Source organism: Crotalus tigris, unplaced genomic scaffold (assembly GCF_016545835.1).
Source record: "Crotalus tigris isolate CLP2741 ecotype Arizona unplaced genomic scaffold, ASM1654583v1 scf7180000018550.1270297659:1495590, whole genome shotgun sequence".
NCBI classification, from domain to species: Eukaryota; Metazoa; Chordata; class Lepidosauria; order Squamata; family Viperidae; genus Crotalus; species Crotalus tigris.
Genome location: NW_024097073.1, coordinates 46,408 through 63,054, shown reverse-complemented (window position 1 = coordinate 63,054; position 16,647 = coordinate 46,408). Strand labels below are relative to the sequence as shown.

Sequence of the window (16,647 nt, the reverse complement as noted above, 5' to 3'; positions counted from 1 at the left end):
TTTCAGAGATATTTTCTTACCAGATTCTTCAATGCCTTCAACTTTGGTAGAGCTTCTAATGTACTTGAAAAGTTCTTTAAAAACTTCTTTAAAATTCCAGGAGATATTCAGAGATCTCTGCCCTGAAAGTAGCCCATGTTGAACTGTATAGCACAGTCAAACATCAGTTGACCACAGAAAGTGTTTTATGACATTTTGTATTATGTCATAATATGTTTTATGATAATTTTATAACATTTGGCAAATTTCAGATCCACAAGAGTCATGGATCCCAGATTCTAGATGTACTCTGTAAATTAATCAATCTCAAGTACTTGGTTAAAAAACTGTTGCTGTATAACGTACCATTTCGCCCAGTTAAAGATGACCAGCGCATCTGTATAGATTCTGCTATACAGATACCAGCAATGATTATTAGTGGAGTAATGGGACTGATTTTGACCAAAAAGAATTTGCACAGATGTGACAGTAATGGCCTTCTCTGTATGCAGAAGGCATTGCTTTTTGTTGTGGATAAAATATTTGGAATGTCCATAGAAAAAGAACAACTCTCTAGCATCAGACAATTGGAATTTCACTCATAACCTAGAAATGATGCTAACAGAAAATACTTCCAAAAAATATACCAAACCAACAAAAGCTATTCTGCTTTCTCTAGTGTGGATACAATCTCCCCAGCATAAATTACTATATGGTTCTACTGGATAAACATTGGATATCAGAGAAGCTAAGCCTGTGGCAATGAACTAGTACACCATTACAGACAGACTCCATCATCTTTGATTCAAGCATCTTTGGTTCAGCATAGCCTTTATTCAAAATACCATAAAATTTATTATAAAAAATAAAATGCTAAATATTGTTCAATATTTTTGTTGCAATAATTAAGTATTCCTTGGTATCCTGAGATTCTTGAGTTTTTACATATATATATACATATACATTTTTTACATGTATTTCATGTTATATTTTTTGGGGGGTGGGGGGAGATGATAATGACTTTAGAGACAAGATCCTAGTTCTAAATTCTCTTGATTTTGGCTCTACAAGGTATTAAAAAAAGATCTGCTCAGTCATATTTTTCACTTGGGAAAGGAAACCTTTACAGATAGTCTTTGCTTTATGATCATTTGTTCAGTGACTAAAGTTACAGTGGTGCTGAACAAATGATAGTTACCATTGGCTCCCAATGCTACATCTTTTGCAGTGCCCCTGCAGTCACGTGCTCAAAATTTGAGTGCTTGGCATCCTCCTGCATTACAACCATTGCATATGACTGAATTCTCAACTGGCTATTCCTTCCCAATCTCTGGTCTTTTTGACCACCCTGCCCTCTGCCACTGCCACCTACCCCTGCCATCTCCCCATTACCCCCAGCTGACTTTTGCTATCTTCTTCTTCTCCCTGAATGAGGTAGGCACAGCCAAGGTAGCTACTGGCAAGGTATCACAGAGGCTCATAAAGGCCTTGCAAAGGGTCAGTAACTGCTTCATCAAGAGCAGGAGGAAAATGGTCAAGGTCAGCTGGGGCTGATAGGGATGGGGAGGAGGTAGTGGGTGGGGGAAGTTGAAACCAGATGACCACAACAGATCAGGAGTAGTGTGAGATGCTTGTCTATGACTGTAACCAGGACTACCAGAACTGTTGTTGCTAAGGTGTGTAGTCCTGTGATGTTTTGCCCAATAACTGCTTTGCTTAGTGATGGAAATTAGAGTCTTTAAATGAGGACTCTAAAACAGAGCTTTTCAACCGGTGGTACGCGTACCACCGGTGGTACTTTAGCACTTGGCAGGTGGTACGTGACCCCTAGCCAAGTGTAGCGGGGGAGGGAAGCAGCTAAAGCTGTGCCGCACAGACCTGGAGACCAGCTGGAGCTGCAGGGCTCGGCAGAAGCCCCAGGATCTGCACGCACGGCTGCATGCTGATTGGAGCTTCTGGCACACCCAGAAGAGAAAAGGAGGAAGAGGAGGCAGAGAGAGGAGAAGCTATAAAAGGAGCAGGTTTTGGCGGGAGAGGAAAAAAAACACATGGAGAAAGAGAGAGAAGAGGCTTTTGTTAGTGAAGCGGTGAGGAGAGAGAGAGAGAGAGAGAGAGAGAGAGAGAGAGAGGCCTTTGCGAGCGAAGGGTGAGTGAAAGTGAGCGAGGGGCTTTTGCGAACGTGTGAGTGAATGAGAGCAAAGGAGAAGCTTGTGTGAGCAATGTGTGTGTGTGAATGAGAGCAAGCGAAAAGCTTTGCTAGCAAAGGGTGAGGGGGTTGCGAGCAAAGGGTGAGAGAAAAAGGGAAAAGTGAGGGGGAGAAGGGAAAAAGAAAAGAAAAAGCACTGAGTTCTTAGTTCCACTGTTGCAATAGGAAGGAAGCATTAACACTGAACCTCAACTTTTTACTTTTCCATAATATTATAAACTAGTCATTTCTATAACAACGAATGTAACCAGTAAAGCCCCAAATCCCCCCCTTTTTAAGTTATCAAGTTTTTGACACCTTGCTAAGCGCTGGTGGTACTCAAATATTGTCATGTCCTAAAAGTGGTACAATGTGAAAACACTGATGATTGGTATCATCAGAGTCTTCAGGTAACATCAATGTGGTGAATCTGGTGTTATACAATACGGAAAAGCATCTGTATGTAGTTAAATCCCTTTTCCCAAATTTCTAGATAGTATCTTTTGATCACATTCAAAACTATTGCAGAAAGGTATGTTTAGATATCAGTGATAGTTACTTATCAGTTGTCTCTCTTCTTTATCATCACAGAGACACTTTAAAGCAGGTGTGTCCAACCCATGGCCCACATCTGGCCCTGGTCAGCTAGTAATGTGGCCCCACAAGATATAATAAAAAATAAAGGAAATTTGGTATTTATATACATTAACAATATTATAAATTTGATATATGGCCCATGACAATTCCTCTTTACTCAATGTGGCTCAGGCAAGCCAAAAGGTTGGACACCTATGCTTTAAAATGTTGTCTACAATAGTACTAAATTACAAGGATTAAATGCAAATATTAAATGGTTTTCTTGACATTTCTAGTTTGTTATTTATTGTAAACTTATGGACATAGTCACCTTAGAAATGGATTTAAAGTATTTTTGTATATATCATTGTATATCTAAATTATAAGGAAGGTCAGTATAGCTGTCTCCCTTTCTTTGCTTGAAAGAGCTATCTCATAACTACCTGTTAAGTATCAGTATACCCCTCTTTCCTTCCCTGCTTCCCAAGGGTTATCTCATAAATAACTTTTGAAAATACCTATCTTTCACAATCCATGAAGGCTGTTTCAAGGAAATTTGCACTTGAGTACCTAGTAACTTCGACTATTAGAGAGTGAGGACAAAGCAGGGGGGAGTCCTAAAGTCGACTTATTACAAATGACCTATTTTAAATGACCCAGCAAACCCCACTCCCACCAACACTGACAGAGCAAGCCACTAGAATATAAAATGAAAGCAAACCTCACTCTCTACCACACTGATGTTATTGAATTTGGATAATGAAACATCTGCAAGGAAACAATCATGCTCCGAAGCACTCAAATGACCCATTCTTCAAACTAAAACATGGACCCAGATTTACTAAACTCGAAAAGCAACTCAAGGACATAATTTACACAGTCTTTCCATGGCCAAGTTAAAACATTACAGGAACAACCCCAGGAAGAAAACGTTAGTGATGTAGGGGGAAGCTGAAATCTAAGGCACTTGAGATTCATATCTTGGCCCATATTTTAAGGGTCATAGTGAAAGCAAAGCAGGAATTACCCCCTGTTATCCCCAACTTCTTCCCCAAAGGCCTCCCCATAGGCATGTTGTCTCCTCCGCCGAGGGCAGTGTGGTGGGCCATCAGGTTCATTGGCTTCTGCTTCCTCCTCCTCTTGCTCGCCCTCTTCCTCTTCTTCCTCTGAATCAGTTGCATCAGAGTTGTCCTCCAGGTAGCGGTAACCTCGCACTTTGTGGCGAGGCTTGGGAATCTTAGGGAGACGGTGGGGAACACTCTGGGCTATCTTACATTCCATCCATATATAGGAGAACACCGCAGCAAACAAAGTAACAAGCAGGATGGATAATTTAGCCTGGAAGGAAAAGCCTCTATTAGTTACAAAACAGCAAAATGCAGGTGCTCCTTTATTTTGTCCTGAACCTCGTATAGGAGGAAGTCAGCAAAGTTGCACAAAGTATCTTGCCTTGCTTTAGAGTAGTGCTCAACCTTCCTAATGCCGCGACCCTTTAATACAGTTCCTCATGTTGTGGTGACCCCCAACCCCCCATCCAGCTCGCCGGGGGTATCAAAAACTTGACCAAAAAAAAAAAAAAGGAAAAAATGGGAAAGTATAGGTAGTCCTCGACTTACAACAATTCGCTTAGTGACTGTTTGAAGTTACAACAGCACTGAAAAAGCGAATTATGATTATTTTTCACACTTATGATTGTTGTAGCATCCCCAGGGTCATGTGATTTACATTCGGATGCTTGACAACTGATTCATACTTATGACGTTCACAGTGTCCCAGGGTCACGTGATCAATGGCCAGGGGGCGTGGCCAGCTGATCACTCAGGTTGCAGAGTGCCTGTGGGAGGGAATCTGTGGGTCTCTGGGATGGGACTGGGATGGGTGCCTGCCTTCCTTCCCTCCCTTCTCTCCCCTTGTCCCTTCCTTCCTTCTTTTCTTCCTTTCCTTCACCTCCCTCTTAGTCTCTTCCTCCTTCCCTCCCTCTCCCATTGTCCCTTCCTTTTCTTCCTTTCCTTCACCTCCCTCTTGGTTTCTTCCTCCTTCCCTCCCTCTTTCCCATTGTCCCTTCCTTCTTTCCTTCCTTTCCTTCCCCTCCCTCTTAGTCCCTTCCTTCCTTCCCTCCCTTCCATTGTTCCTTCCTTCCTTCCCTCTCTCATTTTCCCTTACTTCCCTCCCTCTTCATCCCTTCCTTCCTCCCCCCTTCCGTGCCCAGGAAGGGACAAAGGGAGGGGGACAGGCTGGCAGAGGAGAGCTCCGCCCAGCTCACTTGCTCAGCTTCGCCAGAAAACATGCTGCTTGCTAAGTTAGCAGAAGCCCCAGGATCAGCGCTGGGCTACAGCTGATTTGCGCTTCTGCTAAATTAGCAAGTGGCATGTTTTCTAGCAAAGCTCAAGCAAGTTTGCTGGGCAGGAGCCAAGGAGAGCTGCTACAGCTGACCTGCTTCTTGGCTGCTCTGCAAAAGTGCGGATCAGCTGTAGAGGTTCACCCCGATCCTGGACAAGAGGGAAGGAAGGACGGAAGGGACAAGGGGAAAGAGGGAGGGAAGGAGGAAGAGACTAAGGGAGGTGAAGGAAGGAAGGAAGGAAGGAAGGAAGGGACAAGGGGAGAGAGGAAAGGAAGGAAGGCCAAAGAGGGAGGCGAAGGAAAGGAAGGAAGGAAGGAAGGAAGGAAGGAAGGAAGGAACAAAGGAAGGGACAATGGGAGAGGGAGGGAAGGAGGAAGAGACCAAGAGGGAGGGAAGGAAAGGAAGTTCCAGCCAGGAGAGGCTTGGCAGCCCGGCTGCTGAGAAACAGAAAAGTGCAAAGCCAAGGAGAAAAAGGTGGCGGTTTCCTCCCAAAGGGGCTCCTTTTCTCCACCCCTTCCCTGGGTTTGTGGGGAATTTCTCGTCACCAATGCTGACAGGTGCTCCTTCGAGCCCGCCGTGAGCTTTCTCGTCCCCTTTGCTTCTCCCCCCCGCTTTCGTGAGGATTGTGGTGCCTTTGGGAAGCCGATCATGCTTTCAAGCTTAGGAGAGGAATCCCTTCCTCCTTCCCTCCCTCTCTCCCTGTCAAGCCCTGGCGGGCTTGACATGAACGGGCAGAGGAGGAGTCGAGGACAGGCGGGGTGGTAAAGGAGATTGGCGGCTGTCGCCAGACCTCTCAGCTGACAAGCGCAAGTTCGGGGGTCGCCAGCTGACGGGCGCAGGAGTTGGGTGCTGCGGTGGCCTCCCCTTTGCTGACCTGCGTGCACGAGAAGAAATCAATTCGGTTGCTGCACAATGAGTCTCTGGGGAAGGCAGGGCCTTGCTCTGTGCCTGCGCTCTTCATGCACCCCCTGCAGGGCACATTTGGTAGAGTTTGTGCAGACTGCCGCCAAGCAGCATATTTTCCACAAACAAGTGAGGTGGTGCGGAGGGGGGGAGGGAGAGAAGGCGTTGACAAGCCCTGCCTAAGACCATCGGAAATATGTGTTTTCCGATAGTCTTAGGCGACCCCTGTGAAAGGCTCGTGTGACCCCCCCAAAAGGGTCGCGACCCACAAGGTTGAGAACTGCTGCTTTAGAGTTTTTCTTTTTTATTGCCAAGTGTGAAGGGAAGCAAACATAATCAAGGCAAGGTTGAGTTTCTTTTTAATGCCTTTATCTTTCTCAAGCAGAGTAATCTTTTCTGTCAGTTTTGCCTTAATGCAGGGGTGTCAAACTACCGGCCCGTGGGCCAGATGCATCATGCCGAAACCACGCCCACCCCATTACCGGCAATGGAAAAAAAGTCACGATACGTTGCGACACGTCACATGACATGGTGAGTTTGACACTTCTGCCTTAATGGTTTCTTCATTACTTCACTCTTCCCAGGTGAGGCTCACACTAGATCAGAGAAATTCCCCTCCTTTCCCACTTTATATCTTATCTGCATTTTACCAAAGAATAAAAGGATGTGTTCTATCCTTTGACCTGGAGAATTCTCTTTTGTGCGTGGCTCCCTCACTCACCTTCATGGGCAGATTAGACCAGCAATAAACAACAAACATGGCGCAGGCTTGCCACCAATGGTAGATGGTGAAGATGAAATCCTGCCGTTCTTTGTCTTCATAAAGCATCCCCAGAAGTGCTGCAGGAAAGGAGTGGTGCATCAACAGAATTGTGAGACTGATTTTTGTTTTCTCTCTCTCTCTCTCTCTTTTTTTTTTACTCCCATCAGTAATCCAACACTAATTGGCTGGAAAGTTACTGAGAATGGGAGGAAAACCTGGCTAACAAGAAAGCACCCCAAGGTGCAAACCATTGATAAAGAAACCATCTTGGTTAGTGAAGAGAGAGGATGTTCAGGTAAGAAACAGTTCAAAAACTTAATGTTATGCCTTTTAAGCAATTTTCAACTAATCATCATGTAGTACGTCATCCAAGGAAATTATTTTTATTATTCAGCTTGGCTTGATGTACTTCCTGCTACACAGAGAGTCCAACAAGTACCATTTGGTCTGGAGCAGAACAGGAGCAAAGATCTGTTTGTTCCAGGAGAGGAACCTGTGACACAAAGTAAAACATTATTTACTCACTGCTGAGTCCTGTCTTGTTGAGGGCACTGCCAAGGCCCCAGAAAGCAGCCACCAGGTAGATTATGGGTGCTTCAGCTAAATTTTTGGCTTGAGGCTCCCAGCAGAAGAGGGCAATCAAGAGGATGGCGTGAATAGAAGCTCCAGTAAGCAGTGGACCTTGACGAGGCAGCCTCAGCATAGTTAGTACCAGAGTAGAGCCAACAGCAGATGCAATTCCATAAGCAGTGAGAATATAAGCCATGTGTTCCAGGCCAATACAACAGACACCATAGTTCTGTAACAGATGAGGAAAGAAAGCATTAGCTTACAGATGTCATTGTGCACTCAGTCCCTCCTATCTGAGAAGTTTACACGTACCAAAGTAAAGTCGGTGCAAAGGAAGAGCACTTCAAAGCCACTGTAGATGAAGAAGAGGAGGAGGTAGCGCAGGCGGTAATCTCGCATGTGCTTGAAGGGAAGCTGGAAGATGTTGCCCCATCCAATGCTACGCAGATCAATCTCCTCCGTGGGGCGATAAGCTGAGCCACAAAGAAGCAACACCTGTGGGAACAAAAGGCCATTGGGGGATGACAAGGACAGGGAAGAAGTAGATCTCTCGACTTTCTCCCACTTTCCCCATATCAGTGAAAGCAAATTCTTTGGATCAGGGAAATACATTTATTTCAACATGTCGCTCATTTGCTTAAATATTAGAGATTACAGAATGAACGAATCTAAAAGGGGTTAGCATTTTCAATGGCAGACCTATCCTCAGGCTTAATTCCATCCTTCTAGAAGCAAAATAGAAAAATAGAGTATTTCTGCTCAGCTTTACAGCTGTAATATATAATATATTAATATATTAGGGGACAATTTACAACCAAGCTACTTTTGTCATAATGCAGCAACATAGCCATTAGTTAGATATCCGCGTTTACATGTATCCTCCTGCAGATGTGTAATGCCTTGGAGATCAAAATGTGTTGCTAACCCATGCAAAACAGGAACATGTTCATCAACCAATACTTTTGACTATTCCAGATGGGAATGAGGCTGTCTTATAGAAGGTATTACTTTTGCAGATTCCACAATCTAAAAATAGAAAGTTAGCCAACCAATATTATTGATTTTTAATGCTGTACACCACCTGGAGTCACCATGGGCAAGTTGGGTGGCCATATAAATTTATTAAATAAATAAATATTTGCAGCACATACCATGAGCATGGAGAGGAAGGCTACTCCCATCAGCACGCTCTCCACTACGATGAGCTCACTGCTGCGAGGCAATTTCTGGAGAACTGTACTATTGAACCCAATGAGGATCCCATGACTTGCAGTCCCTAGAAAAGAAAGAGATCTTGGACTGACTTGAGTCCCCAGTTGGACAAGTGGTGGAGAAGAAGAGGAGATGGCATTGCAAGTGATTTAACACCTCCTAAGGGAAAAGCCAGGTATGTAACAGCCTGGCCAAATCATAGCTGCCATCTTAATATTACTCACCACAATTCTTGACATCGTAAAGTGTGTGGTTCAGCTCGAAGAGATAATTCTTCAAGAAGAAAAACATAGGAAACTCGGCATAAACAAAGCTCAGCTGGAAAAGAGGAACAGAAGGAGCTGTCAATTTCATTAGTGGTGGGAGAAAATTAAAAGCCACACCAAGAACCTTTCTGAAATGTTGAGCTTAGCAGCAGAGCTGTCGTTTCCCAGCTGACAAGGGAGGACAGCATAAGGCACTATCTAACATCTCTTCCTCCCCCCAAATCAACTTGGTTGTGTTGAGTTCTCACAAAGAAAAAGCCATAGAAGACTGCCTCAAAGGTAATGATGTAGGAATTGTAGGCACCACGTGGTGCCCGTTTCTGCTCCTGGACATGTTCCAGCTTGTAGTTCACATGTTCATAGTATTTCTGTGCCATCCTATTAGAGGTGTAGAAAAAGAGGTCATGGGTTAGCCTGGCAGGACAAAGCATAGTTTCCCATTCCCAGGAGACTTCTGTAAAGCTTAAGCTAAACTGTATATTGCTTCTTCATATGGAGCAGCCATGCATTGCTTACACAAAGCAGAAGCATCCAAAGAGTTGGCAATTCATTTCCCCACCACCACAGCTTTAATACCTGGGTCAATCTGCATTGATACCTATCAAGCTGGCAGAAAGTTTAATAAATATGATAAAGCCAGCTTTGTAGCTCAGCATATATTTTTTTCCTTCCCAGCCCAATCTTTGCAACTGGCTCACCTGAGGATGTAGTTGCCCAGAGATGCCCAAAGAGGTACAATGGCAGCCCCAATTGCCACTGCAGATGGTACCAAAGTATAGTAGCGCTCCCAGTAATTAGTGGAGACAAAAAGTGCATAGATGCCCACTGCCAAGAATAGCATCCATTTAGTGCCAAAAAATCTGGAAAGATAAAGAAAGGGACCTGGATTCTGGATGTTCTGAAGGCGTGGCTTTAGAGCTTTTAAAGCTCTAAAGCCACACTAAGAGTCTGTGTAGAAGAAAGAACATTGATCCAGTATATAGCGTTACCTGATGAATATTGGAGTATAGAGAAATGCAGCAAGGGGTGTGATGCTAATGCCGAGCAGCATTTTGCTATCAATATTCTGTAGTCCAAGGTTGCTATATTTTACCTCCCGGTAGGTCTCATCATAATGCAAAATGAGCTGCATCTGAAGCAGACCTGTGGAAGACAACACGAAAACTCAAGGATTGATCCTTTTGGCCCTTGGTCTGTCATTTGGCTGCTGCAGAAAGCTTCCATCTTCAGCACCGTGTTCATCCATTGCATTAAGCCACAAATTATGGTTTACAAACCACAAAGACTGAGTTTTCACAGCACATCAATCCCAAACCAAGCAAGCCAAGTTGTGATTCTGCATGATGTGGGAACTGAACTATAGTGATGCTCAGAAAAGACGAAAAAAAGCACACCCTTGTTTCTCCAGGATCCTAATCTACTTCATCCTGTTAACAAGAAGCTTATCCCATCTGAAACTTAGCTATCTTTCTAGAGTAACACAGAATCAACAGAATGAAAGCTTAACATGTCTGTCTGAATATATTCTTGGTAGCTTAAAAAACAGTTGTGGATTTTTACAAATCCTGCACATCATCTCTGAGTTCTAGACAATAACGCTTCTCAATTGCTCTATATTTGAAAAATGGAAAAGTAAATGTCTAAACTAACATCCCTACAATTTACTTGGGGCACAAGACTAATGTGGGGAAAAATGCATGCGCAGCAAACTGCCGTGCTTCCCCCCCCCCACAAATCTCATAACCTTTTGATACCCTTTGTCCCAGTGAAGCAGCCAGAAAGTCATACCCTTTTGACTTAATGCCTCACCTACCTAAACAGATAATATGCTTAAGTTCCTTCCTATCTCTTTCTGTCTTTGTCAGTTCTTTCTACCTGTGTTTGCTCTTTACCTGGTCTTTGATCATGTAATGTGTTACTAGAAAATAGTTGCTTACATGAAGACATTTTCCAATGAAGAAACCTTTGTCAGTATCTAATGGTAAAGCCTATGTATGTAACAAGTATATAAGAAGCAATAAACTCAATTTGTCAAGCTGTGTCCTGCAGCTTCAAACCTCTGCTCAAGACATGCCTGCGTCTTTTTCTTAGCATCTTACAGACTAATTCTCTGCAGATCTCCTGTTTAACTTAGAAGTATATAGCAAACTCTGCAAGTAGAATCTCATGCAGATTAGATTGGACAAAATAGTCATACACTGCGTTCCTTTGTTGAAGCAGTGTTACTTGGTGGGGGCCAGGAAGCAGAGCCAAAATGTAGCTGGTGCTACCTTACAGAATAGCCTCCCCCCCCTCCCCCACAGTACAGAAGGCCCTAACTCTATTGGCCTTCCATAAGGCCATGAAAACCTTTTTGACTAGGGACAAAATAATAAGCACTCTTTATGAAAGATTGGACTTTTGCTAAAAACAGATAAAAATAAACCAGTGATTTCTGGATTTTCAGATTAAAAAGGTTGAATATGGAAGAAGGGGATTATATCATCCTAAAGAGGGAGAAACATAAAAATTTGTATCTCTGTAAAGAAGTTCAGAAGATGCGTCTTGAAGTACTTCTCTTCTCCTTTATCTGTACTGTTTTCAACACTTCTCTTTTTCTCATTTATATGCTCTTTGGGTTTTTTTAATTATTTAAAAACTCTCCAAAAAATGAAAAAGGGAAGGCAGTAAAGATTGGCTTTACTCCAGAAGTCCCCAACCTTTTGGGCACCAGGGACCGGTTCCGTGGAGGAAGGTTTTTCCACAGATCGGAGGGGGCGTGGTTTTATGTGCTGCCTGCATCCCACAATTGGGGCTTTGCTTGTTTGTGCGGTCCGGTTGTTGGCATGCCGCAGCCTGGTACCAGTCTACGGCCTGGGGGCTGGGGACCCCTGCTTTACTCCATACAGAGGTGAGGGTGTTGATGGAGCTCTGGCATGCTTGTATGTGATCTACATGTATGAGACTTTGGGGGGGGGTGCTGGACTCTGTATGTTTGGTTTAAGTTGATTTTGATATTTGTGTTATGCTTTTATTTTTGTTTGCCACCCATAATTCTTCTGGTAGATAGACAGCCTTGTAAATTTGTCTAGCAATAAATTAAATAAATAATTCTATGGCCGAAGGAGAGAATGGTTAATTCCTGCAATACCTACCTAGAAAAACCCCATAGGTCAGCATCCCTGCCATGCTGGCTGCCAAAAGATTCTTGACAACTCCAAGACGTTTACGGCGGAAGTACTTTCGCTCTTCTTCTTCTTCATTGTATTCTGCGTGAGCCTCCACAAAATTCTCCAGCTGAAGACAGAAGCATCATAAGGAGTTGGGAAAAATGCTCTGTGAAGTGGGTTAAGATACACACACAGACAGACATATTTCAGACCTGCAATCAAAGCTAGGATTATAGTCAAGAAGGTTAGTAACACTCTTAAGAGTTCTAATGTCCAATGTAAGGCTGTTTTGGGGAAGACATGCAATGAATGCAAGTAGTTTAAGTATTGAGGAGCATATACATAAGCACATACGTACATATGTATGTATAGGTAAAACTTTTAGTATGATTATAATACATGCAGATGGCTTCTCCACACACGGACACTAAAGGGAGGCTTCACCCAATCATTATTGTGCATCCAAGTTTTAAAAAATGTTGATCATTTCTATGAAAGAATACATATGGCATTGCTGCAGAGAGAACTTTTCATCTAAGAGAATTAAAAGTCCTTAGATGGCATTTCATCATCAGGTCTAATTTATATACATATGTTTCTTAATGGTTGGAAATAACTCAGGTTTTTTTTTAAGTTTGTTTAGGTAATATGTTAACATGTCTATGGATGCTAGTAGCTTTATCTCATTTTGGTGCTTTCAAAGTCATACATTTCAGCACTTAAATGTTGTATGCAAGAAATGACCATTCTGTAAAAATGGTGAAAATGGGGGGGGGAGGGGAAATGCAAGGATTGTATCCAATCATGTTCACAGCAAATTTGGAAGGTGCATGAAAGTGCAAGTCATAACAAAGGAGGAAATATCCCCCTAGCACTTATAAGGGCATAAACATATCAAGGTAGCAAAGATTGCTTCCAACACCTTGACAAAATACTGCAGCTTAAGCATTGGGAAAATGCCACAGAGTATTCCAGCTCTAAAATAAACACTTCCCCGAGAAAGATATTGAAGAAAGTTGTAACTTGTACGAAACAATTGCATATTTATGCGTTGAAAAGCTGGTTTAAAGCCATACTGCAAAATATTACTTCATATATATACATACATATATACATACATACATACACATGGTAAGACTGGGCAGGCTCCATCTCTCCAGCACTAGTTCTGAAAAAATAAGAATGAAGAAGGTAATCACTTATTACATGTTAGCCCTTCTCCCCCTCCAAAAAAGTAGGTTGCTTAAACCAGGGCTTTTCAACCTTTTCACCCATTGTACCACTTTTAGGATATGGCAACATCCAAGTACCACCAGTCGCCTAGCAGGGTGTCAAAAACTTGATGACCCCCCCCCCCAAAAAGGAAAAAAGTGATAAAGTACAGGTAGTCCTCGACTTACAACAATTCGCTTAGTGACTGTTCAAAGTTACAATGGCACTGAAAAAAGTGCCCCCCAAGCCATAGCCGAGCAAGACGCCTGCCTGCCCACCTGGTGGCGCTCTTTCTCCTGCCTGAGGTTTTCATTGTGAGCATTTCTGTTGAGGATTGGGAGCAGGGGTGGGGTGGGAGGGTGTTTGGTTTTTATTCCCCCCGTCTGCTGGGTGGTTGCAGCAGGTTTTGGTCACTTCACATGACCCTGGGACACTGTGACCATCATAAATATGAATCAGTTGCCAAGCATCTGAATGTAAATCACAAGACCCTGGAGATGCTGCAATATTCCAGCTGATCGGCGCTTCTTCTGGGCTCAGCAGAAGCAACAGGATCAGTGCTGAGCTCCAGCTGGAGCCTGGCGCTGATCCTGGTGCTTCCACTGAGCCCTGACAGTCCCGAAGAAGCGATGATCCTGGCATTTCCGCTGAGCCCTGACAGCCCTGCAGCTCCAGCCATCTCTCAGGCTTGTGCAGTGCTGCCACCGGTTCAGTTCATTCCCTCCCCTGCTACTTTTCTAGGATGGTCGCGTACCACCTGCCAGGTGCCAATGTACCACAGGTGGTACCCGTACCACTGGTTGAAAAGCCCTGGCTTAAACTCTCTAAACCAGTAATTCTCAACCTTTTTAATGTCGCGACCCCCAATCGGTTGTAAGTTGAGGACTACTCAACTGGTGCAGCACCGTTTGCAGAATGGGACTTTTGGCGGGCTCAGCAGGGCAGAGACAGCCTGGACAATTCCTATTGGCTTTTGAAAGCCAATAGAATTAGACTCTATTCGAGAGAGTCTATTCTATTGGCTTTCAAAAGCCAATAGAATAAAAGGGAGTAGCACAGCTAAGGAAAAGGGGGAAAAAATGGCGGACTGTGTTGTTTGGCGACCCCCGTGAAATGGTCGTTCGACCCCAAATGGGGTCCCGACCCACAGGTTGAGAACCACTGCTCTAAACAATTTACAACAAACAGAATACACAGACAAACACACACCCTACAGCAGGGGTCCCCAGCCCCTGGTCCGTGGACCAGTACCAGGCTACGGCATGCCAGCAACCAGTCCACACAAATAAGGAAAGCCCCATCTACAGGATGCTGACAACACACAAAACCACACCCTCTCCGGTCCACGAAAAACCTCTCTCCACCTCTCTCCACGTAACCGGTCCCTGGTGTCCAAAAGGTTGGGGGGCCTCTGCCCTACACAAGACAATTTCCTCAGAATAATCTTTTCGAGTCTGGCATCCCATGGAAGCTGAAAACCCATATCTCTGAGAAGCACCAAGTTGGGGAAAGCTACCTTAGATTTATTAAAAAGTTAGATACCCTTAAGCCAAGTTGGCCACACAGTGATTTCATAAGACAGTTCCATATTGTGAGTGGATTTTTCTCCTAACAATTTATAAGTGATTTTCCACTGTCTTATTCTGGGATGCTTTTATGACTTCCCAGGCTAACCTACAACTAGAGGTCATCTCGCTTAGCTTCTGAAGAAGATCCTGGATATTATTGAGCAAGGGAGGCATTTCTTACCTGCACATCTGCCCCATTCTGGACAGGTCCGTTCATCACGTCATCAATCTCGCGTCCTTCAGGAGGCACCCCGCCCCCCCGCGGCTCTTCGTACATGTTGCCGCCTGTAGGAAACATTCAGAGGAAACGAAAGTCCAACAAATCCGTGCACCCCGGTATCGGAACTGCTTTCTGCGTCCGACAGGGACGACAAGTCTTGCCCTCGGATCCCGAGAGCGCAGGGCTTCTTTCCACAAAGCCCGCTCTCTGCTTTGCTCTTTACTCCCAAACCTTCCGCTTTTCCACCGAACAGCGGGCAACAGGGAAGGAAAAGCGCCATTCAGATAAGGGCTAAAACGCGAGGTGTCTTCGGATCAAGTGGTTCTAAGGTGGAGGCACAGCAGGATCGCGCGTCTTATGTACTTTCTGTACTTTTAAAGAACAAAACCGGAGCCGAGGCAAGAGCAGAAGCCCCGAAAGAGACGCGATGATTGGGGAGATCCTGGAGTTGCCCTCAATCCTGTTCCATGCTCCCCAGCCCAGAAGGTGGGGTGGGGTGGGGTGGGGGACGTACCTTCCTCCATGGCCGCTCCCGCTTTGAGGCCAGCTGTCCTGCAAGCGCAACGCTCCTCGCAGAATGAAGCAAGACTAAAGTTGTTGGTTTTTTAACGCGACCCTCAGAAGCACGGAAGATTCACTTCGCTTTTCCGCCTCGGGTGGGCTGGGCTGGGCTGGGAGCTACGTGTATAGAAACGCTCTCTTAAAGGGATAGAGCAGCCTGGCGCTCAGGGGTGGCGCTCTCTTTCTCTCTGGGGTGCTGGAGGGAATCAGAGCGGCTGTGTTTGCTGATTTGACTACCGGTAGATCACAGGTGGTTGAACTGGCAGCACATGTGAAACTATAAATCATGATTTACAAACAGCAATAACTGGGCTGGTACAACAAGTGTAACCCAGACTAGTTTGGATTTAGCATTATGGTAATCCCAGCTGAAGTGTGTTTAAATTTGTGTCTTCAGGGCACTCTGGGCTCCTGATGCTGCCTGGAGTAATGTGTATAGTTTTCTTGGCAACGTTTTTTGTAAGTGGTTTGCTCTTTCCTCCTTCTAGGGGTGAGAGAAAGTGACTAGCCCAGGGTCACTCATCTTCCTTCTGGTTTAAGGCCACCCACAGTCTCTCCACTTCTAACAGTTTGATTTATTGGGTTTTTAGCTCAAGAAATTTCCCTTTGTAGCATGGCAGTCAGAAGGTGAGACAGATAGGAGGGCCACAAATGTAGTGCATAGCTCTGTAAGAGAATATTAATGTTGGGATTTCTGCAGAAACTGAAATGGAGTCCCATCGATCCATTGGGGGTCAGTACTTGTAACTGTTTGGAAATGTTCCTTCCATAAGATTAAAAAAAAGCATATCTATTGACCATTTCCTAATCTGAATCTGTTTGGTCTCAAATCACCTATTACTCTCTTTCTCTCCCCCTCTCTCTCTTTCCTCAAAGGTGGTTCAGCATCTTATAATAGATAACATTGAATAACAGAGTTGGAAGGGACCTTGGAGGTCTTCTAGTCCAATCCCCTGCTCCAGCAGAAGACTCTATACCATTTTGGACAAATAGTTGTCCAATCTCTTCTTGAAAACCTCCAATAATGGAGCACCTACAATGTTTGGAGGCAAACTGTTCCACTAATTAACTGTTCTGTCAGGAAATTTCTCCTTAGTTCTAGGTTGGAACTCTCTTTAATAATCTTATACCCCATTGCTTCT

General features: G+C 44.3%; 1 protein-coding gene across 1 annotated transcript; it reads right to left on the bottom strand.

The window, feature by feature from the left end:
• Positions 1–778: 778 nt before the first annotated feature.
• On the bottom strand, positions 779–15,608 carry UNC93B1 (unc-93 homolog B1, TLR signaling regulator). The gene is made up of 12 exons (XM_039354333.1): positions 15,459–15,608; positions 14,906–15,009; positions 11,930–12,071; positions 9,785–9,938; positions 9,494–9,655; positions 9,044–9,173; positions 8,754–8,847; positions 8,469–8,593; positions 7,630–7,812; positions 7,273–7,546; positions 6,706–6,824; positions 779–4,078 (listed from the first exon to the last, which is right to left on the bottom strand). The coding sequence occupies exons 1-12, from the start codon at positions 15,466–15,468 to the stop codon at positions 3,764–3,766; spliced, it is 1,812 nt and encodes a 603-aa protein (XP_039210267.1). The 5' UTR covers positions 15,469–15,608; the 3' UTR covers positions 779–3,763.
• Between the last annotated feature and the right edge of the window lie 1,039 nt (positions 15,609–16,647).

Excerpts from the sequence above, each read along its gene's own strand:
- UNC93B1 (XM_039354333.1), bottom strand. Across the intron at positions 9,939-11,929 it reads GACCTATGGGGTTTTTCTAG|GTCTGCTTCAGATGCAGCTC; the intron begins GTAGGTATTGCA and ends TGTCTTCCACAG. Across the intron at positions 7,547-7,629 it reads TTTGCACCGACTTTACTTTG|AACTATGGTGTCTGTTGTAT; the intron begins GTACGTGTAAAC and ends CATCTGTTACAG.